We start from the raw sequence: 26,199 nt of genomic DNA, 5'->3' as shown, positions 1-26,199 counted from the left end.
CTTGAGTGTAAAAATATGAAGTGAAATTGTATTTTTCACAGTCGAAACGCACTTTTAAAGCCATTGATGCAACTTTCTGTAAATAAAACATGAATCATGGTATTGTACAGCTTTGATTGTAATCATATTGTTAAACTTTTTTGTTCTAACTTTTATTTTCACAGAGATGAAGCGAAAGGCAAACACCTGCACCTACGAACACTGGAAGAATAATGTGAATCGGAAAATTAAAAAATTTCACAGGTTCCATTTTTGATATATCTTGGGGAAAAAAAAAAAAAAAAAAAAATTGACCCCTTTCTTAAAACTATCTATATAACACAAATTTGTGAATGAGGGAGAGAGAGAGACGGAGTGTCACGTACTCACGTTTCACGTTTTGTTAAATGCGGCTCTCGATTCATATTATGCTGTCATGCATGTAGTAGTAGTGAGTAACTGATGAGCAGTAAGTAATGTAAGTATAGTGAGCATATATATTATACACCTATAGATAGGACATATATACATAGGTATAGGTTGCAAAATGGTTCGTTGCAGAGGGCGGAAAGGGAAAAACATACGAAAGGGCAAAGAGGAACAATAGGTACGGTATACACCTCTCGCCTCTCGCCTGCTCGCCTCTTTAGTTTAGTTTCGGTTTGTGATGTGCAGCGTTGTAGTGTATCGTGCCGAGACTACTCGGCTGGTGGTTTGATAAAAAGCGATCGTCAGGTCGTCAAAAGTGTCCGAAAATATAAGCTAAGTTACGATTCTGTGGGTGAATTTGCGAATAAGCGACGATTCTGCCAAATAGTGATATAATATAGAGCGGAACGAAGGGAGAGAGAAAAAAGGATCGCCTCCTCCTCAGTTGAACCGCGTGAAGAGGAGTGAAGAACCCTGCGCCATTTTGAAGTGTGAGGGGGGATCGGGGTTATCATGTACGTATATATGAGTCCCGGCTCCAATTGAAGGATCGTTATCATCTCTCGTACTAATTAATCATTCATTATATAAATAAGTACTTATCCTTTGCAATTGCAACTCACTCTATCTGTACCTTTACCTTTCCATGCATGATCGTAGCAGATCACGTAAATGTGTGTACCTATACATAGTCACACTATACATTTGAGTCTTTTGGTGTGTGTACGTACGCACGTGCGTAGTATTCTTATACTGTATATATAGCTCTCACTCACGAGTGGTTTTTAAAAATTGAAATATACACAGTACTTGCTAATTAACGTTTTTTTATCTTACCATGGGTTTGTACAACGTAAAATTTTGCACTGGTACTTCCATGCCGTGTGTACACGTTTCGTTAAAAAAAAAATAAATAAAATGAATTTTTTTTTTTTTATTTCTCGTAGAAAATAATGACCGCAAAGAAGCAGAGAAAGTGCCGGTACTTTTTCGCCAAGGTTTCAAAGTAAATGGATTTTTGTTAAAAATTTCGATTAAGTTTTTCAAATATGATAATTTAGACATTATTTTAATATTTTGAAGTCTATGGGTTTACCACGCGAGAGTTAAATAATAAATTGAAAGAAAAATGGGGTACATAGATTCAATTTGGAAATACAAGCATTATGTGAAAACATGACGTGGCTTTAAATTCAGAAGGCGTTCTTTGGTAATAATTAAAAAATCTATGATACGATATACATTATAAGATAAGATCGGCTCAGTATTTTTTGAATCGATAACGAAAACTCGTGCAGAACGCTTGAAATTTAATCACTTTTGTTTAACTTATAATTTTCAAGATATGGGCCTCGCAGTTTTTGAGGAAAGACAACAAAATAAAATTCATTAAGTAGCATTAATTTCGTGGTACATTTTCGGGACGTTCGCAATGAATTGATTAGTCAAAGTTTAAATTGTGGTTGCTGAAACCATTAACTAATGCAGCAACAAAAATTTTTTTTAATCAAATGTCGTGTAGACCAGCACAAATTCGTACCGCCGTACATGATAACTCATCTCTATAAGTACCTAACACTTTACACAATGTCAAAAGAGTGCGGTGTTATCTTGTAATTGGAGGATTGAGAATTAAGTGATTTTTGACTGCCCATTTGTTGACAATGAGCTAACGAAAAGGCGTTATATTTTCAAACCACTTTATCTCTAAAATTGTCAAGCGAAAATACGAATGTGAAGCATTCACTTAATCTTATCTGTATTTCTTTAAAGTTTCAAGTATTACGTCAAACGGAAAAAATAGATACTCATTGAATGTAGACTTTTAAACATATTTCGTCGTTTTAACTGTACTTTTACTCACAAAATCCTAAACAACCCCATCGTGACTTAATTCTTGAACTTATAGGTATACTAACTTATCGAGTGGACAACTTATAATTATTGCTTCAATTATAAATAAGTATCATTGACCCAACTTTAGACTTTTGGCAGGAAATAATACATAAAAATGAGAGAAACTCAAAAATCGGAAAAGCCATTGCACGCGCGCGAATTCATCTCTTTCGCCTGGACGCGGAACGTAAGAGGGGGGGGGGAGGGGGTAAAAGAGAGAGAGAGCAGTTTCGCGGCTGTGTCCCACCTTCTTCTCTTGTTTAGTGGTTCTGCTTTCCGCACAACACGTATATATTACATACGTACACACATGTAATATGTACCCATCAACTGCACGTCTGCACGGTCCTCTTTCTCAATTTATTCAGTATCTGGCCTATTGTTGCTGCTAAACGCGTCTGTCGTCTCTTTTGTTTCGAGTTATTATTTTGTATCATTCTGTTAGAGCGCATACAACTACTTGTCCTTACATTTGGGGGAAAAAAGAAGAGGAGCAGAGAGAGATTTCGGAGGGCGAAAAAGTGCCACCGCCGCCGCTGCCGCCAACAAGGTCGTCACACCACCGCCGCCGCCGCCGCCGCCACCGCCGCATCAGCAGCGCGACACGCATTAACATCAGCAAAGCAGTAGCAGTAGCCAGCACGCGTATCACTTAGTTATATATGTGCTGCGTCCAAGAGGAGCATCCGAAACAAAAAAAAAAGACAGAGAGGATTAGGTTAAGTCTTATCACGGAAGAAATTCTGCACCGCAGTGTAAAATCCTTAATTGTTTCTCCTGTCCACCTACGAGTCGGTCTCCTGTCTGCATCGTCTACTTTTTCGGCGCAGGAGCAGCAGAAGGATCTAGGAAGGAGAGAGGGGGAGTTGCGATAATGGCCCGTCTGTTGTAGAATCGAAGCGGTCTGCTGCTGTTGCTCTCTGCAGCTCTGCTGCCGTGTGTGTCGTTACCGTTATCGGAGCGCTACAACACAGGTTGTGGATTTTTTCCTCCGGTTGTGGAAAATAATGGAAGCCATGGACATAGACGGCGACGCCGTTGTTGATCTGAGCGTTGGGTATGATTTTTATTCATAAATTTTTAACAAGTGCCAATTAATCGCATGCTCTTTTGTTATCTAATTACGTTTTCATTTCTTGTCTCTTTATTTTTTTTTTTTTTTTTTTTTTTTTTTTTTACAAATCGACAGTAGTAGCAGAAGAGAATCGCCAGCCACACCAGCAAACTCGATAAACAATAATGCAGGCACCCCCATGGATTTGGGTGTTAATTACACAACTAGTCCCAGCTTAGACAATAACATGCCAGAGTCGAGGAATATACAGAATTCTTCTAGGGGCATTCTCGCATCCAAATCTGGGGATGATCGCAGGCCTAGACGTAATCTCAGGCCAAGGACCGAGAGAAGTTATGCCGAGAGTCCCGATGAGCCAAGAATCAACGGCTATTTGAATGGTAACGCATCTGACAGTGATGAGGGGGAGATGCCACCGTTGCCACCTATCAAAGAACTGACTTCGGAAGAACTGGCTGATAGGGAGAGAAATTTGAAAAAATTCAAGGAGGAGGTGAGAGCGGAAGAAATGAAACTGGTGCTTTTAAAGAAGTTACGGCAATCTCAGCAATTGAAAGAAAACATTGCAGCTGTGCCGAAAGTTCAAAACAAGTTGCCTCCTCCATCTATTACTTGTCAACCTGTAACTTCACACAGGTAGGATACAGCGCACAAAATATCACCAAAGTATAGTATAACAATTATTAATTCATGTTTTATTTGCTTGTTATTAGTCACAGAACTGGTAAGGCACCACCACCTCTGTTGAGGGGACAGCCAGCACCAAGTAGAAGCAGCACCATACATGCTCCTCCACCTAATATGGTATTGCCACCAACTCCATTGAGAAGTTCACTGTCTAGCACTGGTATACCGAATATGGTGATACCGCAGCCCCCACATCCAAGAGTAAGATCTACACAAAATACACCTAATGTATCTAGTTATCACCCTCCTGCTGATAGAACTGAAAGATCTACAAAAGATCCCACTCCGACCCCGGCGCACCAGATGCAAGCAAAAGTAATTTCCAATTTTTATATTTATTCTTCCTATTATTTCGTCTTATAAATATAATCAATTGATTCTCAGTATAGTTAAGAGAGTACTCAAACTATTGTATTAGCTTAAACAAATTTTTTTTTTAACATAACGTTGAATCATTCATTTGACGTACCACAGTGGTCACATGTGCAATCTCTATTAATTCACGATAATTTGTATGTACACGCAAAACAGCTTGTTGGATCTCAAGAAAACAAGCCTACTGTGCCTCTAAATGCACCTGTCATTCCTGATCAGGTACACACTTAGTTGTGCAAAATTTTCGTTAGTTAGGCTTTCTTTCATTGTTGTATTGTAGTGCAAAGTTTGCATAAAAATGTGTTTGTAAAGGCTGTGCATATTTATCATCGAATGGCTATTTTTTTTTTTTTCTTCAGCTTCTGAGCGATTGAATTATTGAATCCTGTTGTTAATGACCTTACGAAATCGTTTTTTTTTTTAATAACAATAATAATAATAATAAGAAGCTATTTTCCATTGATTATTTGTTACGTGATTTTTCAGGAACGACCTCGGGAAGAGACTCCTGCGCAACGCCAGGCAGCTGCCAAACAAGCTCTCAGGAAACAGCTGGAAAAAACTCTATTACAAATACCTCCTCCAAAGCCACCGCCACCAGAAATGCATTTTGTACCAAGTCCCGCGAATCCAGAATTTATCTATTTGGTTGGTTTGGAACACGTAGTCGACTTTATCACCAAAGAACCGGCTATTCCTCCACCTCCCGAGCCATTCGAATGCACACAATGTAAAACTGACTTCACACCAGTTTGGAAATGGGAAAAGTCGTCAAACAGTAATAAAAAAGATAATCCACAAGGCCAACACGCGACCTTCCAGCGACCTACAGCAGGCAGGGATCCTCGTGTCATTTGCGAGCACTGTGTCACAACTAATGTCAAAAAAGCACTCAAGGCTGAACATACTAATCGGTATGTATACCAACAGTCAAAGAAACATCGGTAATTATTAGAGTGCCTTAATAATGTCTCTAACGTTGTTGCTAGGTTGAAAACTGCTTTTGTAAAAGCTCTTAAGCAAGAAAAAGAGATTGACGAGAGATTGGCGCAAACAACGTGTCCGAGTCCCGATCCTCCTATTCCAAAACAGGTACCCAAAGCTCCCACTCCTACGAGGAGAGTCGTCACGCCTCCTACACCGCAACAGGTACAAGTGCAAGCTCCTCCACCGGCGCCTACACCACCGTCATCAAAGCTTCAGGATCACCAGTTTGCAAAACTTTCGGATAGCAACAAATTTCCGCATCATGCGACAGCTGCTGCAATGGCTATACAACAACAGTTGTTCAGAGGTCAGTATTATATTGAAATCCGTATCTTTTGATTAAAATAACATCGATGTTATTATGTACTGAATTTGTAAAATAGTCTTGATACTCGTAATTTATCATTTGATTTTTTTCTATTTTCAGAACTTGCAAAGAATCCAGTAGCTGCTGCTGGTCTCTCACCACATCAATCTTTGCCTGCTCACTTGATTCCAGCTTTCAACCCAGCCTTATTGTTTTATAATCAGTTGGCTATGGCACAGGCCGCTCAAGGCACCAAGGGTCTTGCTGAGCTGCAACGCCAAACTGAGAATCTTCAACGCCAGTACTTGCTTGATATGATTCCGTCGCAGATGTCCCAGAATCAGAGCAATCAGCCTCCGCCTCGTGCTCATCCACATAATTGGAAAACGTAACCAGGCCCTTACTAAAACGCGGTACGACACGACTTTTTTTAAACAATTCGTAAAATTGAGCAGTGTCTCTGTTTTATCGCGGTAGGTAACGAGGAGGTCTAGTTTAAATTGTTTGATCGACTGCTAAAAACGTGTTCGCCTAGGACAAAAAGGAGTGGGATATTTTATCCTTGCGATTCTTTCGTGTATAGTTTTAATATGGTGTGCTTCTTTTTCCAAGTGATAACGTCGAATTTCCTCGAGATCGATTGTGAAATTTCGTGTATTTTTCAACTGTAAAAAAGGTACTGAGGTCTTTATTTAAACGTGTCTTTTCACTACGATATATTATTTACAACAAAAAAAAAGACGTTTGTCTTTAGTTTTGAGAGACAAAACAAGTCGAAATATAAAAACAAATATTTGTATGCTAGAAAAATAGATGTATAATATGTAATGATTGGTCGAACGGTTTATAATAATCAGGCATTGGATTTGCACTGTCCGTAAACAGACATTTGTTTCTTTTGTGTTAAAATTGATTGATTTTTTACACTTTAAGTAACGGTAACTATAGACATATAAACTTTCTCCAAAAATCGAAAGCATTTTCATTTGAGTCTAAGAAAACTATGATTCTAATTGTAAGTAAGATCTATTTATGTGAATGGAATTCATTTAAGTGGATTAATTAACCAAGAGTATTTAAATTTTTTTTATTTATGCATGGTTTAGTGGAATGTATATTATTATTTTTTATTTTATTTTTTCAATTTTGATACAAAATTCTACAGTACACAAAGTTATTAACGTATTTTCGACAAAACATAAAAAAATAATCAATACCATAAAATAACATTTTTTTCGAAAGATAACTACCATTCTAACGCGTGGTAAAATACAAATTATTTTAATTTTCTCCACAAATTTAGCATATACTGAAGGTAATAAATTGTTAAGTTAACAATTGATGTCCTTCGATTTTTATGGATTTGCGTGTGTTGTTGTGTTTAAATGCTCTGGTCAAGCAAACAAATCAAGAAGAAAAAAAAAAAAAAAAAACATGTTTGGAAAAAAAACTTTCTCGACTGGCTGTGTCTGACCACATCTTTCATTGCAACCTTTGCCATTCGTGTCTATCATCAAATAATAAAAGTAAAAAATTTATTGTATAGCCTTCGACATTTTTTCCATTTACAATTTAAAACAAGTTTATAAACTTTAAACGTAAACAAAAATAGTATAACTGTCTCTCTTTGTACTAAGCAATAGGTTTCGAACTTAATATCAATAAGGCATATAAAAAGTCGTAAAGTAACAAAAGGTATATTTGCAATCACGTAACATTATAACGAGAATCTCCGTGTTTTGTACAATAGTATTGAATGTATTTATGAAAGAAATGCGAAAAGCGGAAAATTATGCATGGAAGCGTGATTGAATCGATTTTGTAAGAGATCCAAAAAAATGGATTAAAAAAATATTTTAGCATAAGACAAAGTTAAGTTGAACGATTGATGAATATCTCAGCTAATTAATCCTCAAAATCACTTTTTCAAATTTTTTAAACAACTCACCTTACATTGAGGGTAATAAAGCAGGTTCATATTGATACAAAGTTCAAAAATTCATTCTGTTGTTGATAATCGATGGAATAAAAATTGCTAAACTGAATGATTCCATTTCTAATAGCAGCTCGTTAATCATGGCTGCATAATGATTTTCTAATAAGTTTTTGGTTAATTGCAAAGAAATTAAAATACAAAGATAAGCTCCAGTTCTGTTTTTTATTCTTGCTTCACCTTGTATTGTGCCAATAATTTTTTTTTTCTTTTTTTTTTCTATGACAATTTTACAGTGCACTTGGTTGTTGCAATAGTTTGAATATTTTATCACCATTGTTAAATTACATGCCAATCGATTGCTCATTTTTGAAAAAGAACAAGAAATGAAGGAATCTGGTGACCACAACTGATGTTTTTGATAATAAAGCCATGCTTGCATTTCCCTTGTGTTATTAAAGGGTGACATTTATAAAAAAAAATTCTGGCAAAACTCGATATTGACCAGAAAATTTTGGGTGTGGAAGCACGGGAAGTTGAAAATAAGTTTGTTGAACATGACTATTACGTACAGTAGAAACAATAATTAAGCCGTTATTTTGTACATAACTGTATACAGAATAAGTTATCTTGACATCACTTTATTAATTTGACAATAAAAAATCATTTTTACTTGAAAAAAATAAATACAAAAGTATTTTGGCAAACCTTTTCGAAGTATCAAGCGTTCAATATCTACATGTGTGTCAATACTTGGTGGCGCCACGCAAAATGAGCTTATACGATAAGTGTATGCGTGCGTGAGCGTGCTTTCTCAAGCGTACATAATCGTGCAATAGGAAAAAAAAAGTAAAAAAAAAGTAAAAAAAAAATAAATAAGGGTGGAGAAATATTTGAAAGCTGTTTTTAAAAAAGCTAACGACGCTTTGCAGTGGCTATATTTAGAAAACACTGATCAAGAGAGGAGTGTGTTATGCAATACACGTACATGTTTCAGTGTATATACATATATCTCCTTTATAAAATACTCGCTCGTTTTAGTTCATCCTTTTTGTTTTAAAAGCACTTCTTGTGCACCTCCTAATTTGATATATGTATGTACATACGTACAAATTATTATTTAAAAGTAAAACACAAGCGTCGATGCACTACTGCGCCAGCAGAGTATGAGAGTACATGTGTGTGTACGTTAGCGTACGCGAGGGAGTATGCGTTTAGCACTGTAAATATTTTTGGCCTCTATGATATTGAAAAATTTGCGTGTCTCTGGTGCACATTGGCGACATTGGCGTCCCCCGTGTTCTTTCGTTTATTTGTTTTCTTTTCGGTACTGCATATATTGTTTACGTATGCTTTTGAGCACAGGATTTCTTTTTTGTACAATCACGACAAAAATACGACGAAAGTGTAAAAACCGTGGCAACTTGCACGCAAACAAGATGTATATGGTAACACTCTTTTTTAAAATTAAAAAAAAAAAAGAAAAAAAAAATCCAAAATACAACTATTGTCTACACATAAGTACATACTTGATTATCATTTCAAATTACGCAACTCGCCATCCTCGTGCAAAAACATTTACAGTGCGTACTTACGTATGGTAAGTAAAAAAAAAAAAAAAAAAAAAATATAACAAGAAGAACTACAATGACAACTGATTGTTCCTTCGACAGTTCACGTATCTGATCAGGTGATGGTTTTTTTGTCGTTTAGTTGGCTGAGACATCTCTTGAAGTGTTTAGCGCAGAAGGAGAAGAGCGGGGGCTGGTCACAGGTGCGACAGGCGGCGGCGAGGTGGGAGCAGCATTTGAAGCTCTCCCGGCAGCAGGAAGCCCAAAGCTCCGAGCCCGCCTTTGAGCAGTTGTAGCAATAGCAGTCGCCTGACGGGCATAATAAATGTTTTACAACATTTCTTTTCGTTTGTTCGCTTCAATCGCGTAATGATAATCGCACACGGGGCGCACCAAGTCGTAAAATTTGTTGGGTAACGCGGTTGATTCGATTTCTTGCTTATACGCGTTTCGTATTTTTTTTTTTTTTTTTTTTTTTTTTTTTTTCAATTTAAGTTTAAAAAACACCCATGACTGCGATGACTGAAAATATTGATGGATCATTGCGACAAAAAGACGTCTCGACGCCAAAAATTACGCAAAAACTTTCTGTGCAAAGCGTGTAAAAGCTGCACTGCTGAATGATTTTGCTTCATTTTAAATGCCGGCTAACACACTTTTCTGCATAACATTACCATAATAACATTAAAAATAACTTGTTACCCTTGAGAAAAAAAAAAAAAATTTTTACATGTAAATATTACCCACGTTCATGTACAAGTCAACGCAACAAATTGACTGATATTGGTGCCGACATGCGTTCGTGTACATATATAAATTTGTGTGTTACGCGTCTTCGCTTGAATTTCGCTCGAGCAAGTTGAGTTTCATATTTTACGTTCTCGCCTATCAACTTTCACGTGTGTTTGCACTCTCTTGAGTTTAAGCTCGATTCTTTTTGCTCCTCTCGAGAGTTTCGCACGCGACGATATTACTTTGTCGGGTATACTAGGTAAATGCGTGCATATACTTGAATATGCGACTTGTTCGCACAAAAGTGAGAGTAAGACGTGGGCGTGTCTTGCATAAAAGTGTCTCGCGTCGCGAATGAGAGGCGAAATTAAATATATACAACGAGGACGAGGGAGGGCAGAGGACGAGGGTGGGAAAGGAAGATAAGTAAAAGGGTGCCAAGGGAAAAAAAAAAAAAGAATGCAGGGGAAACCGGTTACATAAACGCGATTTTCGCAACCACGTGGGACCAATATAGTTGCGCGCATACGCAAGGGGGGGGGTACTCGATTTTTTATTTTTCATTTACAGCCGCGGGCGGGAGTGGTAGTAGCTGTCAAGGGCAAACAAGAGCCGGACGCGGAAGTGCGCGAACAGAGAGTATTTACATTATGGGCAGCCAATTTACCTCGAGGACAATCGACGGAGCGTCGCGCCTCCGCGCGCCTGCATTCCAGGCCTTCTTCGCCCACTGGACAGGTCGAGGTCGCTCCGGATCCTCCTGTCACCTGCGATGACAACAATAGTGGCTCCTCTTCGCCGAAGATCGCGTCTATCTGTCCACAGATGCGAATTTATTGTTATTTTTAATCGTACATTTAATTGCCATAGAATTGTTTTTTATTTTTTTTTTATTTTTTTTTTAAGCGTTTAAATAAGTTTTGGTGGTTTTTCAAACCGAAGGTGTACGCGTACTCATTTAAATTATTATTTATACAATTGTTTTGTTCAAGTTAAAAAAAAAGGGTGAAAATACAATTTGTTTCATGTTTGCATGTCATAGGGATGCACGGTTGCATGTGCGTGATGGCTGATCATATGGAAACAAAGTAGATTACTTGTGAATAAATTGAGAGAAAAAAAACTACCTGCCCCAATTCATCTCAACCGATACTTAAATGAATTTTAACGCAAATATAAAACCTTTGGTTCGTTTGTTAAGTTTGGCTCGTAAAAAATTTTTTCGTAATTACCTGATTGAAAGCGCCGGGTTTACTGAAGATCTTGACAAGCTTTGCCAGCTTCGCCTCGGTCTCGTTGGTCGTTCTTCCGCTGCAATCGGCCAAGATTCCAAAACACAAAAAGACACCGATCACAGCCACCGGTCTCTGATGGCTCGTCCTCATCGCGTGCATCGTCTCGCAAATGGCCAGCTCCAGACTCGCAAAGCGACTAAGTAAAGCAACAGCCGCCGAGCCGCGCACTGGTGCCGTTGCTATTACGCGTACATATAAGCTTATAAATGCATAAGTACTACTACCACCATCACCACTATATTAACGCTTTTTTTTATACAAATGGGTATCCCCGATACACTGCAGGTGTATGTGACATCCGTATACCTTATACACAACATACATATAAGTATACACGTACTCGATCACTACACAACATGCACGTAAGGTCGATCTGTCAGACTCGTATCTCGTATATTTATTTTGCGCTTTTTTAAAACTTTGTAAAACACGCGCGCGCGCGACAGGTTTTCGAGAGTTTCGCGTTCGGGGACACTTGATGGGGGTTTTTTCTTCTGCACTTTCCCTTTTCTGGTGTGTCGTTGATCGATTTTTTAGGCCTTTTTTCTTCAGTTGTCTCTTTTAGACTAATGTATATATTTCAGTGTGATTAAAGATATCTGTATTACAAATTTTGCTATGCACATATTATATAAGTTAACTGTTTATTAGAACTATAAAGTTAAAGGGCTGTGCTTCCATGAGTTAATGGTAAAAGATCTAGAGTAGTGTAATTTTGTAAATATTGTCGATTTTATGAGCCATATGAGATAAGTAGAATATTTATACTTTTGGAGGTCGATTTTAAGGTAAAAAATAAATTGTAAACTTGCCGCAAGTAGCATAAAAAATGTCAACTTTTTATTGTCTATCTACAAAATTAGTTGCGGCTGGTTTATAATTAATAAAGCGACTTTACTGTAAATAGCAATAATTACTTGGATCAGCGCCATCTAGCGGTCTTAATTTTTTGGCCAAAAGTGGCTCCTAAAATTCTAAATCAGAGCATTCAGGATTAGAGCCATTTAGTCAATCATAAGCCAGCCGCAACTCATGACGAAGCTATAAAATAAAAAAATAACGATATATGTGTTTTTGGCGGCTAGTTAACAATTTATTTTCTACCGAAAAATTGACCTACTATGTATTTATACTTTTAAAGATAAATTTTTGAGCATAAGATAGATTGTTAATTTGCCGCCAAAAACACATATATCGTTATTTTTTCATTTTATAACCACATGATTAGTTGCGGCTGGTTTATAATTGATTAAATAGCTCTAAGCCTGATTGCTCATATTGAGAATTTTAGAGGCCACTTTTGGCCAAAAAATTAAGACCGCTAGATGGCGCTGATCCAAATAATTATTGCTATTTACAGTAAAGTCACTTTATGAGTTATAAACCAGCCGCAACTAATCTTATAGATAGACAATAAAAAGTTGACATTTTTTATGCTACTTGCGGCAAGTTTACAATTTATCTTTAACCCGAAAATCGACCTTCAAAAAAATAAATATTCTACTTATCTTAAAAGGCTTATAAAATCGATAATATTTACAATTTCAATACTCTAGACCTTTTACCATTAACTCATGTAAGCACAAATTAATCAGTCCAAAAGAGACAACTGAAGAAAAAAGGTCTTAAAAAGAAGCACAGTCACACGAAAAGTCTCATAAGAATGGAGCATCGGATCTCACTAATTGAAAAATACATTTATTATAGAGAAGTAAGTTTTAAGTAATATAAATAAACAAAGAACCCAACCTTCTCTGATTAAGTGAGATCCGATGCTCCATTCCTAGGAGACTCTTCGTGTGACTGTGCTTCTTTCTAAGACCTTTTTTCTTCAGTTATCTCTTTTCGACTGATTAATTTACGTGTTAACTGTTTATTGGAAATCTAAAGTTGAAGGGCTGTTCTTTCATTAGTTAATGGTAAAAGATCTAGAGTATTGAGATTGTAAATATCGATTTTATAAGCATATTAAGATAAGTAGAATATTTATACTTTTGGAGGTCGATTTTCGAATAGAAGGTAAATTGTAAACTTGCCGCAAGTATCACAAAAAATGTTAAATTTTTATTATCTATCTATGAGATTCGTTGCGGCTGGATTATAACTAATAAAGTGACTTTACTGTAAGTATAGCAATAATTATTTGGATCAGCGCCATCTAGCGGTCTTAATTTTTTGGCCAAAAGTGGCTCCTAAAATTCTGAATCAGAGCAATCAGGATTAGAGCCATTTAGTCAATTATAAACCAGCCGCAACTCATGACGAAGCTACAAAATGAAAAAATAACGATACGTGTGTTTTTGGCGGCAAATTAACAATCTATCTTATGCTCAAAAATTTATCTTCAAAAGTATAAATACATAGTAGGTCAATTTTTTGGTAGAAAATAGATTGTTAACTTGCCGCCAAAAACACATATATCGTTAATTCTTAACTTTATAGCTTCATCATGAGTTGCGGCTGGTTTATAATTGATTAAATAGCTCTAAGCCTGATTGCTCTGATTGAGAATTTTAGAGGCCACTTTTCGCTAAAAAATGAAGACCGCTAGATGGCGCTAATCCAAATAATTACAACTTACAGTAAAGCCTTGTAATTAATTATAAACCAGCCGCAACTAATTTTATAAATAGACAATAAAAAGTTATCATAGATTGTGCTGTTTGCGGCAAGTTTACTATTTATCTTTTACTCGAAAATCGACCTCCAAAAGTATAAATATTCTACTCATATGGTTTAATAAAATGGACCAAATGGCACTACTTAGTAGCGTTAACTATAATTACTGCACATAACTTCATGTTTATCTTACACCGTGCTCTCTTTACCAGAACCAGAATGATACAATCGTGGCTGTATTCCGCAAATGCTGCATCGCTGCCAGCAGTAAAGTGTTCATAGTTATACGTAGGTCGTGGTTCGTGGTAACGCCGCATGGTCGGGCGGCGCTAGCGTCTACCTGTACTGACTGTGAAACTGAGAGTGTGAGAGTGCATGAACGCTCCCCGTTGCTTGTGTGTGTCAGTGTGTGGCTCATTCGCTCTCTGTCTCTCTCTTTCTTTAAAAGAAAAATCGAGTTTTTTTGCATGTTATTTTGTTTCAGTAGCTCGTATTTATTTGTACAGTGTAGGTTCGTAACCGCAACCTTCAGAAGTAAAATTGTAGGATGTAACTGGAGCTTGCATTTTTTGTGTTTCGCGAATGCGTCGTCGTCGTTGACGCCGTCAAATATAACATTTTGGAGCTAAAAAATACATAAGTTCTGCCGTTAACCCAGCAGCTGTACTGCTACTTGTTTGTACACACAATAGTGAGTGGGTGGATGTTCGTTGGTGTTGTTCGTCATTACTGTCCTTCGTGTAATGGTCGTGTTGTTACCACCATCCTCGTAATCGACAGGCAAACCGTAACAAGAAGAAAAAAAAGAAGCTGGAGACGGGGGGGCTGATTATTTAGGCTAGCGATGTAAAAATGGCGTCGTCCCAGGATGCTTGGTACCTGTCGCTGCTTGGCCTGGCCGAGCACTTCCGCACCTCGAATCCGCCGAGCATCAAATCTTGTATCCAGTGTCTACAGGCGGTCTTTAATTTTAAGCCTCCGCCGAGGGTCGAGGCGCGCACCCACCTGCAGCTCGGCAACATACTCCTCACGTACACCAAAAACGCCGATCTCGCCCGCACTCATCTAGAACGAGCGGTAAGTAGTTCAGCCAAAATTCATCTCTTTTGCGTACTTACTCGATTAAAAATTACTATATTAGTCAACATTATTATTTAAAAAAAAATTATTTTACCCACCCTCCCCCGCACATTTTAGCGTACTTAACCTCCCCCTAGTTTCGCGCTTTTTTTTAGCGGATGCTTGTGTGTTTTGTGGGTAGGTGTACCATTATACGTGTGCATGGGTGGATGCATTTTTTATTTTGAAATAAAAAAATTTTGTTTTTTATTCTTTATTTAGGACTTTCAAGGAGTTTGGTTTTACGAATATAACAATTATTTTCTTCATTCATTTATTGTTGACAAATTAGTTATCAAGGAATAACGACAATTTTTTTTAACGCATCGAATTAAATTTTAATTTGTTTTTTGTTTTTTTTTTCGCAGTGGCAATTGAGTCAAACGATTATTACGTTTGACGATGTGAAATTTGAAGCAGCTAGTGTATTGGCAGAGCTTTACGAGCAACAGCAACAGTCTGGTCTAAGTCAATCAATTTTGCGCAAAGCAATTGAACTCTCACAACACCATGTCTATTGGCACTGTAGACTTATATTTCAGCTTGCTGTAAGTATCCTTTTGTATAAATCGCCACTTTAAAATTTTTTTTCTTGTCTACACATACCAAGATTGACTGTTTGAAAATGAATCCACAGCAAATACACTCATCAGAGAAAGATTTGAATGCGGCTGGAGGGTTGCTCGCAGTTGGTGCCGATTATTCACAAATAAGCAATGCAAATTACACAAGAGTCTTGTTTCTTCTCAGTCGTTGTATGCTACTATTGATAGATAAAAAATTCCCTGAAGCTTCACCATTATTGAATTCAGTGGGGCATCAAGTTGAAAACTGGCAAGGTAATCCTCATCAAAAAGAATACCTGAAGGTGTACTTCTTGATACTTCAAGTTTGTCATTATTTGGTATCTGGGCAGGTAAAATGCTTTCATTTATCTTATTATTTATATAAACGTAATACACATTAATATTTTATTATTATTATTATTATTATTATTATTATTATTATAGGTAAAAAGCGTAAAACCATGTCTAAAACAGTTACAGCAGAGTATACAATCGATAATGGCTCCATCGTGGCCTAGCGATGATGTTGTTGTTGGTTCTAACGTAGGTGATATGTTTATCTGGATGCCAAAAGAGCATCTATTTATTCTTGTATACTTGGTGTCAGTGGTACATTCAATGCAATCTGGTTACATGGATAAAGCTCAAAAATATACTGACAAGGCTCTTGTTCAAATAGAAAATTTAAAACGTACGTATTTTAAAACATAAATTTAAGTATTTCAAAACATTATCTAAATCTCCAATTTGAATTTTAGTTATTGAAAATAAGCCGATTCTATCCGTCTTTCAATTAATATTATTGGAACATATAGTCATGTGTCGACTTGTTATGGGACACAGAGTTATGGCTCTGTCTGAAATATCTCAAGCTTGCCAATTGTGCAGGCATCAGCCCAAATTGTATCAAAGCCACAGAGCACAATTACATGTTTTGCTTGGCTTATATGCAATGTCTATGGACTGTACAGATGCAGCACAAAACCAATTGATAGCAGCATTAAATGTGAATAATACTAAATATGATGGTATTATTACTCATTAGTTTTATCAATAATTTTTCAATATTTATGTATAGGCAACGCAAGAACAAGAATTGGTGACGTTTGCAAATTTAAATTTGGCAATAGTATACATTAGAGCGAGAAAAGATACCGAATTGGCAACTTTGATGGAAAGAGTGAATCCAGAATCTTTACCATCTTTTTCGCATTCCATACGAGCTGCAGCATATTATGTGCAAGGTCTTCAAGCATTTTACGGAGCTCGTTATCATGAGGCCAAGTAAATAATCATAAATAATCATTACAAACAATAATATGCTTGTGTGATACATGAATACATATCTTTTTATTGTAGGAGGTATCTCAGAGAAACACTAAAAATGGCAAATGCAGAGGACTTGAATCGATTAACGTCGTGTAGTCTCGTCCTTCTTGGTCACATTTTCCTTTCGTTGGGAAATCATAGAGAGTCTATGAACATGGTAACACCTGCTATGCAATTGGCTTCGAAAATTCCTGATGTCCATGTCCAAATATGGGCTACAGCCATATTGAAAGGTATCAAATTTTTTTTTCTAATGTTTTTTATTGTAAAATTCCTTTTTTTTTTTTTTTAACTAAACTCACTCTGTCTTTCAAACTATTTCGTGCTTATTATGACTACAACCCCCTCGTGACAGTAAATAAATGAGTAAATAAATAAATAAGCTAAAACACACATTAAAATCTTGGAAAAATTTAATTTTACAGATTTGCATAGGATTTGTGCTGATCATGCTCGCGAAAATGAAGCTTTCCAAATGCATCGTTCATTTTCCACACAGATACTTAACGATCAGTTCCAAAGTACGCAAAGGAGTGAACATACTCCGTTGCTTCAATGGATTGATGGCCCGTTGCCGATATTACCAAATACTTCGCCTGCTTCTTCATCGCAGTCAATGCGATAATGTACAGTCACACATTTATCATTTTATACTTTTCCCGTGAATTTTATATAAATAATTTATTTATACTTGAGTTTTAATTCAGAAATTTGTTTTAGTATCTACTCTGGACTTTGTTTTATATTATAACTTACAACAGCTTATTGAACTCGAATAACGTATGAAAACAAAAAGTTATTGATAAATAAGCGCGCTCGTGTATATAGATGTGAAATTATTGCAGAATAAATTCAGATATTTTTTTAAATAACCATTTGCTACACTGAATTTAATGTGCAATATTTCATTTACGTGGAAAGAAAATGAAAGTTATTGTAAATTTTTTTTTTTTTTTATATATACTTATTTTGCTTGCACAAGCTGTATACATAGACTTTTTACCGCGGGTACCAAATATGTATGATACAATTTTGGAGACATCGGTCAATTGCAATTGTATAGAGCTATTGTATATTTTTAATGTCAAGTGACAACATTGTAAATAATGAAATATACAAAAAGTTGATATATTTGTTGACTCTATTGTATGCACTCCTGACGTTTCACGTTTTAAAATTTAATTACCCAAATGAAACAAGTCTGAATTTTATGAAACCTTGTAAAGCTAATACATTATTGTAAATATAAGTACAACTATTGACGTTTTGTTGTACAAAAATTATTTTTAAAATCGTGCTTTTAATTTTCATGACTCTTAAGTCCTATTGTCATAATCATTTTCAACTCTTGAAAAATAAATCGTTAAAGTTTTTAATAATTTTTAATATCAAATTACCTGACATGACATGTATTTTTTGAATAAATTATGATTGATTAAGAAATAACGATTGATTGTTAAAAGAAAAGTTTTAATATTTTATAACTAAATATTGTGATGAAATTTTTTTTACTCTCCCCAACATAAAAGTCAAATAATTTTATATAATTTCATATTTGATGGGAACAATTGATCAAGAAACTGAACTTTTGTCCTAATAAATTTTATTTAACAAAGTTTGTTTATACAGTAATGGAAATAAAATAAAAATATGATTTCATCGATTTTCGTTACTCATGAAATAATTTATGAGATATTATATTACACAATTGTCTGGTATTTGGAACATCACTACATAAGTTTTTGAAAGAAAAAAATTACTTCCTATACCAGACTTGAGTTGTTTGCATTCTTTTTATCTTCTTTTGCAGCTGTAAGATTCCATACAGTAGTGCTTCTGCAGTTGGAGGACAACCTACGAATCATAGTAAAAATAAAGTTAAGTGGATACCACTTTTTATGAAAGTTGCATATAAAAATTTTTAAAACCCACCAGGTACATAAATGTCTACAGGCATGATCCTATCACACCCTCTTACAACTGAATAACTGTAGTGATAATAGCCTCCTCCATTAGCGCAACTACCCATGGAAATGACCCACTTAGGATCGGGCATCTGATCGTAAACCTTCCTCAGGGCCGGTGCCATTTTGTTTGTCACTGTGCCAGCCACGATGATGACATCGGCGTGCCGTGGCGATGCTCTGAACACTACCCCAAATCTGTCCATGTCGTATCGTGGAGCAGCAATGTGCATCATCTCCACGGCACAGCACGCAAGACCAAACGTCAGAGGCCATACCGAACCTTTAACGAAATTCCTCGTTTATCAATTAACGTTAACCTTTCAGTCGAAAATTAATAAAGAATCGAATGATATCTTACCTTTCCTTCCCCAGTTGAGCAAATCGTCCAATCTAGCCAACGCGTATTCTACCGTGTTGTTCTTGCCCTGGAAGGGACTGTACGGCTCAACTTTTTCAGCAGCTGGGGCTGAGGATCCAGATTTCTGTGGAACCGCTTCGCTGGCGAGTTTCCTGGCCTGCTCTAGAAGCGGGCTCTGGGTGCCTAGGACAGCGAGAGCATTGTTGCGCGCCACCAGATTCAGACCCTGCTGGAAGGCATCTGAAACAAAACAACAACAATAACACTCTCGCAGGTGACAACAATTAGATGTCAGACAATTTACGACAATTGAGTATAGTTGGACGGAAAATCGTAAGTATTAACTTTTAAAATATTCGTGTTTCGAACGTTGCAAGTATACACACAAACGATATACATATTATTAAAAGATGAAAATAGACGTGTTTAGGTTATGCAAGTTCTGATGCTATACGCGGTGACAGGAATGACGTCGAATCGGCACGTACGACAGTTCGATTGATATTGCGTGAAATGTGAAAAACAAAAAAATATCGGCACGTTACGAAGTTCTATCGCAACCAAAGTGCAGTCATCAAAAAAACTTACGATTCGAGACGAGGGAACGCAACATTTTCCCGACTCGTCTGCACTTCACTCCTGCAGCAGACGTCACGGGAAGAGGAGACGAGACTACTGCGTCGTCTGCTTGGAAGCGCGGATGCAGCAGCTGATGCTGCCGTCGTCGCGCAATGATCCATAACAACAACACGAAAAAAATCTTCCGCGCTCTTACGCCAGATGGCACCTATATGACTAACGATCCGCAAATCGGAGCCGATGCCCGAACGACAATTGTTTTCATTGCGCGCTAATTGACTTTGATTTTTACCCCCCACCTATACCTCAGACTCTTTTTGTTTTATTTTCGACTCTTGGCAATTTACGATTTTACGTAAGTTACGTCGGAAAATCTTACATTTTGTTAATGTTTAAATTTAGTCGCTGAGACCCAATGCAATTATATACAGCGTTTTGGCACAAACAATCGTGTTGACCAAGTATACGCATATATAGAGTATTTGTGTTGAAGCGCGAGTGTTTCATTTACCCACGCAAGACTTTATTCGCCATTAGTGACAAAATAATGATCATTTTTATCATTTTTTTTACGAGCGATTGGTACGTATCGATTAAGTTTCGAACGAGTACCTTATCTACACAGTTTACTCGAAAAGACTCTCACGAGTTACCTACTCGAATTCAAGGTAAACTCCCTTGTTGAAAAAACTTTCGTGCTTTTAAAGCGATACATCAATTACCTTTGCGCATTAGGTGCCGGTATTAGTTATAGATTACGTTACACTTGTTCATTCCCTCGGTATTGGGGAGTATATATATATATATAAACGGTTTGAAAGGTGTATACATGTCTCTTTCTCTTTCCCTCTACTATCTCGGCGTGTTATTTATAAGACTTTTTAACGTCTTTATTTGACATATCTCTTGTTTTCGTCGATTAATGTTCGTTATGTCGTACATGCGCAAATCGAACGTCAAATAAAGTTAATTTTATTGCCGCGAAAAACACACGTACAATAATAATGACTCGCATCAATATTCATATTTTATTTTTCTCTTTAATGTTCGAGCATGTATACCTTTAAGGATGAATAAGCTGATTAACTTGTCACTTTAATGACTCAAATCCAACTTTGATGTATACGTGTGTGCGTGCGCTGGTGGCGCGAGTATTATAACGAATCGATGAAAAAAAAAAAAACTTTGAAAAGAAGTAGTCGAAAAAAATTAGGGCGTAACTTTCGTAGCGGTATACATGTGACAATACGATATGGTAATTGAGTTGGCGTAACAATTTAATTTTTTTCCCCTCCAACTTGAGCGGAACAAAAAACAAAATCATCAGCCAACCGCCGATTGACCTTTTAAGGTAAATACACACAGAATTTGATGTGAAATTTTCTTTACCTTTACGCACCCACCTTTTTTTGACACATTCAAATGTACAATTATCTAAATATAAATACACGGTACTTTTGGATAACAAAAACGACACACACCTCCGATTAAATTTCAAGGATACCGATTTTCCGCTACCATTACACCTGTGCAGGTTGTCCACACCCACAACTATGAAATAATAATACTCTGTCAAGCCCATTGATTTCTATATTTGTCTCTTATCGTAAAAAAAACTCGCCTCATTGAAGTATATTTGCACCTAAAAGTGGTGTCATCAACAATACACCCAATCAGCGCCCACGTATACCCAAATTCAGCAATTCAAGCACATGGACACTATTGGCTACCTGCACCTACAATATATACATTTATAATATTTATGCGTGTAGGAACTTATTTATACTCTCTTCATTTGCCTTTGAATGAGCAGGTACCTGCGTCTGGGTGGCCGCCCCATCATCATCGATGCTCCTCGCCTCTTTTCTTCGTTTCCCTCGTTCACGCGAGCGCCGCAAGTATATTTTTTGTTCCCATTTTTTTGAATAAGTAGGCAGGTATATATATATATAAAAGTATATTTCAAGAGGCCGAGGAAAAGCAAAGAGTTACGCATTCGTCACCTCTCTCCCGCTCGTTATTCTCGGCCTTTGTCAGCCTCGCCACGCGCTTCCTGCCTCTCCTCGTTGGCCGTTTTTTTTTTTTTTTTTTTTTTTTTTTGCACCATTGTCAATTCGATAATATACCGATAGGTGCACAATATACATCCGTATGACGAATGGCGCCAAACCACGTCGTATCTTCATACCCACCTTTTGTTACCGTTCCCCGTGACGGATCGGCAGATCGGTACTCAACGACGAATCGTTGAAAAGTAATTTTATTGTTTTTTTGTTCGATCCCCAAAAACCTTTGAACAATTAATATTACGCGTACGATCTTATACTATTGATCACTTTGGGTGTCCGATCGACTTGTTCATTAAACCGTGCAACACTGTGTGCAGTGTGTCCGTCACCTATATATACACACACACACACATATACACGCGTACACACACGCACACGAGGAGATCGGAGATCGATGATGTATAGAGCATCAGCAGCAGGTTTCCGGCAAAAAATCACAAGGTGCATCAATTTTTACCTACTTAACGGGCCGTTTAGAGGCCCCAGTCGTATACGAGCGCACCTCCCTATCGATGCACACATCTACATATACATCTTGCAAGTATAGTAGTATACAGTAGTGTATTGATATAAGGTGTATACCTGTACACTTACTTTGAAAATACCCCGAAGAGAAGACAAAGGGGTAATCGAAGCGTAGGCTCATATAATTTCGGCGTATAGGCGCTCGAACAAGACGAAACGGGTGGGGAGCGTCGGTGGATGATGAACGAGGCCGATAATTTGCGGTCGGCCAACTATGCAGCAGCGGCAGAAAAAGAGCGGCGTGGGCGCCTCGGGCCGTTTGTACCGCTTAGGCTAATGAGGATGGGGCCCCAGATGCGCCCCCGCGGAAAAAAAGGGGTTCCGCGATCTTATCGCCCCGTGGAGGGACGGTTACCGAGCGCAGACCGTATAGATTTCGGGAGCCGATACCTATATATATTTACACCCATCCGATACATATATATACATTGTGCAGTGCTGGCAATAAGGCGTTCGATCGAGGCGAGATCGAGAGAGGGGCAGATGCGCGCGCGACACCGTGATCTACGGCGCCTAGCACACCCCCTCCGCACTTGAGCGGACTGTAAACGGGGATGTTCATATCTGATCGGGGCCACATCACTCAAACGGTGCACTCGCGTCGTTTATTATTATTTCCAACGAGTATCCTCCTCCTCCTCCTCCTCTGCCACTACAGTTGTTCTTTTCTCTCGCCCAACTCTTTCTTTCTTCGAGCACTGACTTTTCTGGCCGATCGGAACTGCTGGACACGCGTGCACCTTGCGGTAGATCCCAACTGATCGCGCTCATCGTGCGCACTTGCACTTTACAGGTGATGTATTTATATATACGTGTACGGTGTATATATATAATATTTATACTTGTCTTGTACTCTGCGCTTTTCCTATACAGAGGATACGGGAGTGCGAGTAGGTATTATGGATGTCTTGGGTTTTATGACGATCGTTGCAGCTGCAGGCCGAGTCATTTATTCACACCCAGAAAAACGCCGAGCAAGGGTTGCACAACAATGCACGAGGTGGGTAATTATTGGAGATTTCTTTTTTTTTTTCCTCTTCCCCCACCCAGATGATAATGATAACGATCCATCAGAACTTCGGAGGGATACCTACACATGTTGCTCCTTCGCTTTCTATACTCGTGTTGTTCTCGCGTATACGTATAGGGGAGTCGTAAAGAAAAAAAAAAAAAAACAATGTTCAACTTTTGCCGTACCTGCGCACATTCATCCGATTCGTGAGCCGAGGATGCCTGCGTTTACATCTCGGGCGCATCTGTCGTATAATTATCGTTTTCTCTCGTTTGTTGCTGCTCCCCAAAAGATTTTCCCCACCTCGCCCGTGCGTTTATTGTGTTTACTTTCTCGTTGTTTTTTCACGCGTGTGAAAAAAAAAGGAGAAAAATAATAGTACTGTCCATAAATTATTATTAGTATAAACCGTCGGATCCGGCCCGGTAAATAATTAATCTTTTTTTTTTTTTTTTCTCTTCCATAGCTCCGCGTGTGCCGTGTATATCGCGAAAGTCATTAGGACGAGGCATCGCCGGGCAGGAAAGAACGGATCGGCCAAAGTAATCAAGAAAACTCCATTTCGACTCATTACGGGCCCGAAGCGGCGCTCCGTCATTCGCGCAATCATATCGGCGGAAAGAGGAAAGACATAGGAGGGGAAGAAAAAGTAAGTACGTATAAGCCGATCAACGCGAGAGCGGAGGCCTCGTAATGCGAAAGTTATCAGCGCGAAAAATCACCGCCTGCGCGCATACGAATGTATATATATATATATATATATATATATATATATATATATGTGTGTAAGGTCGGCATTGGTGAAAAAGTGTATTAAGCTGCCGCAGGTGATGGAAATTCCGCGGAGAAACTCCGCGCGTATAGGTATACATATATACATGTATGTGGGGCAATGTTTATAGCCACTGCGGGCCCTCTGGCTCTTTATACATCCGCGTGTATATATAGGCTGCGAGACCGAAAAGAAGAGAAGAAATCTGGAGCAGCAGCCGATTTAACGGCCCGATTTCGGGGCCACGCGCGCAAGCTGCACGCGCTGGCGCGTGCCCGTCTGCAGTCGCTCTCTTGTGTGTTATTTTCTTTTCTTCCCGCGTCGGTCGGTGTTTTTTGCCGCTGTACTTTACTGCCGCCGGCCTGCCAATCTGTGCCCCGCGCGCTTACGTATATACTTTGAGCCGATACACGTACAGGTTGTACGCGCTTATAAAAGAGAAAGAGCTGCTGCTACTGTTCGATACGCGCATGAATATGCATGCCCGTGCACCAGCTTGGCGGAAGAGTTTGGTGGAAAAAAAAAAAAAAAAAAAAAGAAGATGAAGAAGAAGGTACATACAGGCACATTCTTTTGCAGGAGGAAGTAGTGCGTGCATATATTAAACAATGCAGCAGCAAGCGTGGCAGTGGCAAATGATGGATATGATGGGGTGTGTATAAGTACGTAGGAAGCAAAGATGGATAGAGCGATGTCTACCTGGAGTCTGATCTGGGAAATGGGCCCTCCGTGCAAATCGTTTCGATTATGCCGATGATACTTACGGAAGTGTACTTGGGTGCTTTTATATACCTGCACCGGGAACCGTGTGTGGAGGGAAGGGGCTCATCACGCGTAGCACGGACTACGCGTGTAATACGTAGAAATCTTTGGAAAATCGAGAGATTTTGGAAGGAAAGAATGGCACAAAGTCTTTAAATTGAAATTTACAGTAGTGTAGGAAGCCCTGACGGGGAGCTTTAGTCTGAGCTTTGGGATAATAAAGCCCAAAATGTTGTTTGCCTCGAAATTTATAGGTGGTTTAAGTTATCGAGTGAAAAAAAACATGATTGTTTAATGGTATATTGTCAAACTTATCTACAATACTTACCCAACCGGAGCTTCCCAAGCGCTCAAAAATTAATCAAGAGCAAAACTTCATTACAATTTAGATTGTAATTGGATCATATTTTCGTTTTTTTTTTTTTTTTTTTTGTACAAGTATTCTAAATACACGTTTTTTCAACAAAGAGCATTATCGTATACCTTAAAATTGTGGTTTCTTCTTGCGTTATATGATTTTTCAGAGATTTCGACACGCGCACGAAGCCCCCATGATATTTTCACGCCAAGGCGAGCAGAACTCTGTCTACACTGTACGACTGGCGTCGAGTACACTGCTGTCATACATAGACAGACGCAGCCATAATAATCTACGCTACGTATACACGTGCCCGGCAATTACCTCATGTTAGCGTTTAATGGAAAACGTATAATACTCTCACGCGTTGGCGTAACACAAAATTAAGAAGCATTACGTAAAAAAAGAGCAAAAACAAGCCAATGATATCTGAGCGTACGGGCAACCGTTGGGACGCGATTTTTCTCAACTCGGCGATTCCCTTGACGCGTTTTCAATCCTCCTCCGCGAAAGATAAGCAACAAGATCCGCGATACCGATTACGTCCATCATCGAGAGCGGAGGAAGGAAGGAAAAAAAGGGCCAGAAATGCAGTATATACACGGAATAAGTGTAATGCCACGTATATGTATACAAGTGCAAGTAGTAAAGTAGCAGTTCTCTCGCATCAATTAAGTTCGATGGATCGGCAGGAAGGAGGTGAACACAGTGTACGAGAGAGAACATACACGCCGGGCATCAGGTATGTATAAATATATAGGTACACGAGCCGAGAGAGATAGAGAACAGGGTGCACTGCGTTGCTATAGCCTTTTTTTACGCGAGCGCACACAATAAAGCCAGTCTCTCTGTGATAGCGATCTATACTTGCACGCGCGCGCGAGTAGAAGTTCGCGAG

General features: G+C 38.1%; 4 protein-coding genes across 6 annotated transcripts; 2 read left to right on the top strand and 2 right to left on the bottom strand.

Annotated features, from left to right (window-relative positions):
- The first annotated feature begins 622 nt into the window (after window positions 1-622).
- simj (transcriptional repressor p66-beta simjang) lies at window positions 623-9,189 on the top strand. Of its 2 annotated transcripts, XM_014355899.3 has the most exons (8): window positions 623-923; window positions 2,750-3,361; window positions 3,494-4,015; window positions 4,093-4,381; window positions 4,598-4,660; window positions 4,928-5,355; window positions 5,431-5,735; window positions 5,856-9,189. In XM_014355899.3, exons 2-8 carry the CDS (start codon window positions 3,312-3,314, stop codon window positions 6,125-6,127), a joined length of 1,929 nt encoding a protein of 642 aa, XP_014211385.1. In that variant the 5' UTR covers window positions 623-923; window positions 2,750-3,311; the 3' UTR covers window positions 6,128-9,189. The 2 variants fall into 2 exon arrangements, with proteins under 2 accessions (XP_014211385.1, XP_089444574.1); XM_089588448.1 differs by lacking the exon at window positions 4,598-4,660.
- On the bottom strand, window positions 7,363-11,420 carry LOC106641464 (uncharacterized). The gene is made up of 3 exons (XM_014355901.2): window positions 11,204-11,420; window positions 10,639-10,786; window positions 7,363-9,548 (listed from the first exon to the last, which is right to left on the bottom strand). The coding sequence occupies exons 1-3, from the start codon at window positions 11,363-11,365 to the stop codon at window positions 9,355-9,357; spliced, it is 504 nt and encodes a 167-aa protein (XP_014211387.2). The 5' UTR covers window positions 11,366-11,420; the 3' UTR covers window positions 7,363-9,354.
- A 2,832-nt stretch (window positions 11,421-14,252) lies between these two features.
- Window positions 14,253-18,030, top strand: Mau2 (Mau2 sister chromatid cohesion factor). Of its 2 annotated transcripts, XM_014355867.2 has the most exons (9): window positions 14,253-14,576; window positions 14,666-14,962; window positions 15,373-15,552; window positions 15,642-15,920; window positions 16,015-16,261; window positions 16,329-16,576; window positions 16,649-16,854; window positions 16,930-17,132; window positions 17,325-18,030. In XM_014355867.2, the coding sequence occupies exons 2-9, from the start codon at window positions 14,738-14,740 to the stop codon at window positions 17,522-17,524; spliced, it is 1,788 nt and encodes a 595-aa protein (XP_014211353.2). In that variant the 5' UTR covers window positions 14,253-14,576; window positions 14,666-14,737; the 3' UTR covers window positions 17,525-18,030. The 2 variants fall into 2 exon arrangements, with proteins under 2 accessions (XP_014211353.2, XP_089444642.1); XM_089588516.1 differs by having other exon boundaries at window positions 14,253-14,962.
- Window positions 18,031-18,485: 455 nt separating this feature from the next.
- LOC106641450 (uncharacterized) lies at window positions 18,486-20,038 on the bottom strand. The gene is made up of 4 exons (XM_014355875.2): window positions 19,813-20,038; window positions 19,225-19,464; window positions 18,832-19,146; window positions 18,486-18,753 (listed from the first exon to the last, which is right to left on the bottom strand). Exons 1-4 carry the CDS (start codon window positions 19,835-19,837, stop codon window positions 18,656-18,658), a joined length of 678 nt encoding a protein of 225 aa, XP_014211361.2. The 5' UTR covers window positions 19,838-20,038; the 3' UTR covers window positions 18,486-18,655.
- Window positions 20,039-26,199: the final 6,161 nt, after the last annotated feature.

Source organism: Copidosoma floridanum, unplaced genomic scaffold, assembly GCF_036245765.1.
Source record: "Copidosoma floridanum isolate Cflo_tuat_1 unplaced genomic scaffold, Cflo_Japanese_pri ptg000007l, whole genome shotgun sequence".
NCBI lineage: Eukaryota > Metazoa > Arthropoda > Insecta > Hymenoptera > Encyrtidae > Copidosoma > Copidosoma floridanum.
The sequence above is the reverse complement of the archived record's forward strand: the minus strand, read 5'-3'. Positions and strand labels throughout refer to the sequence as shown.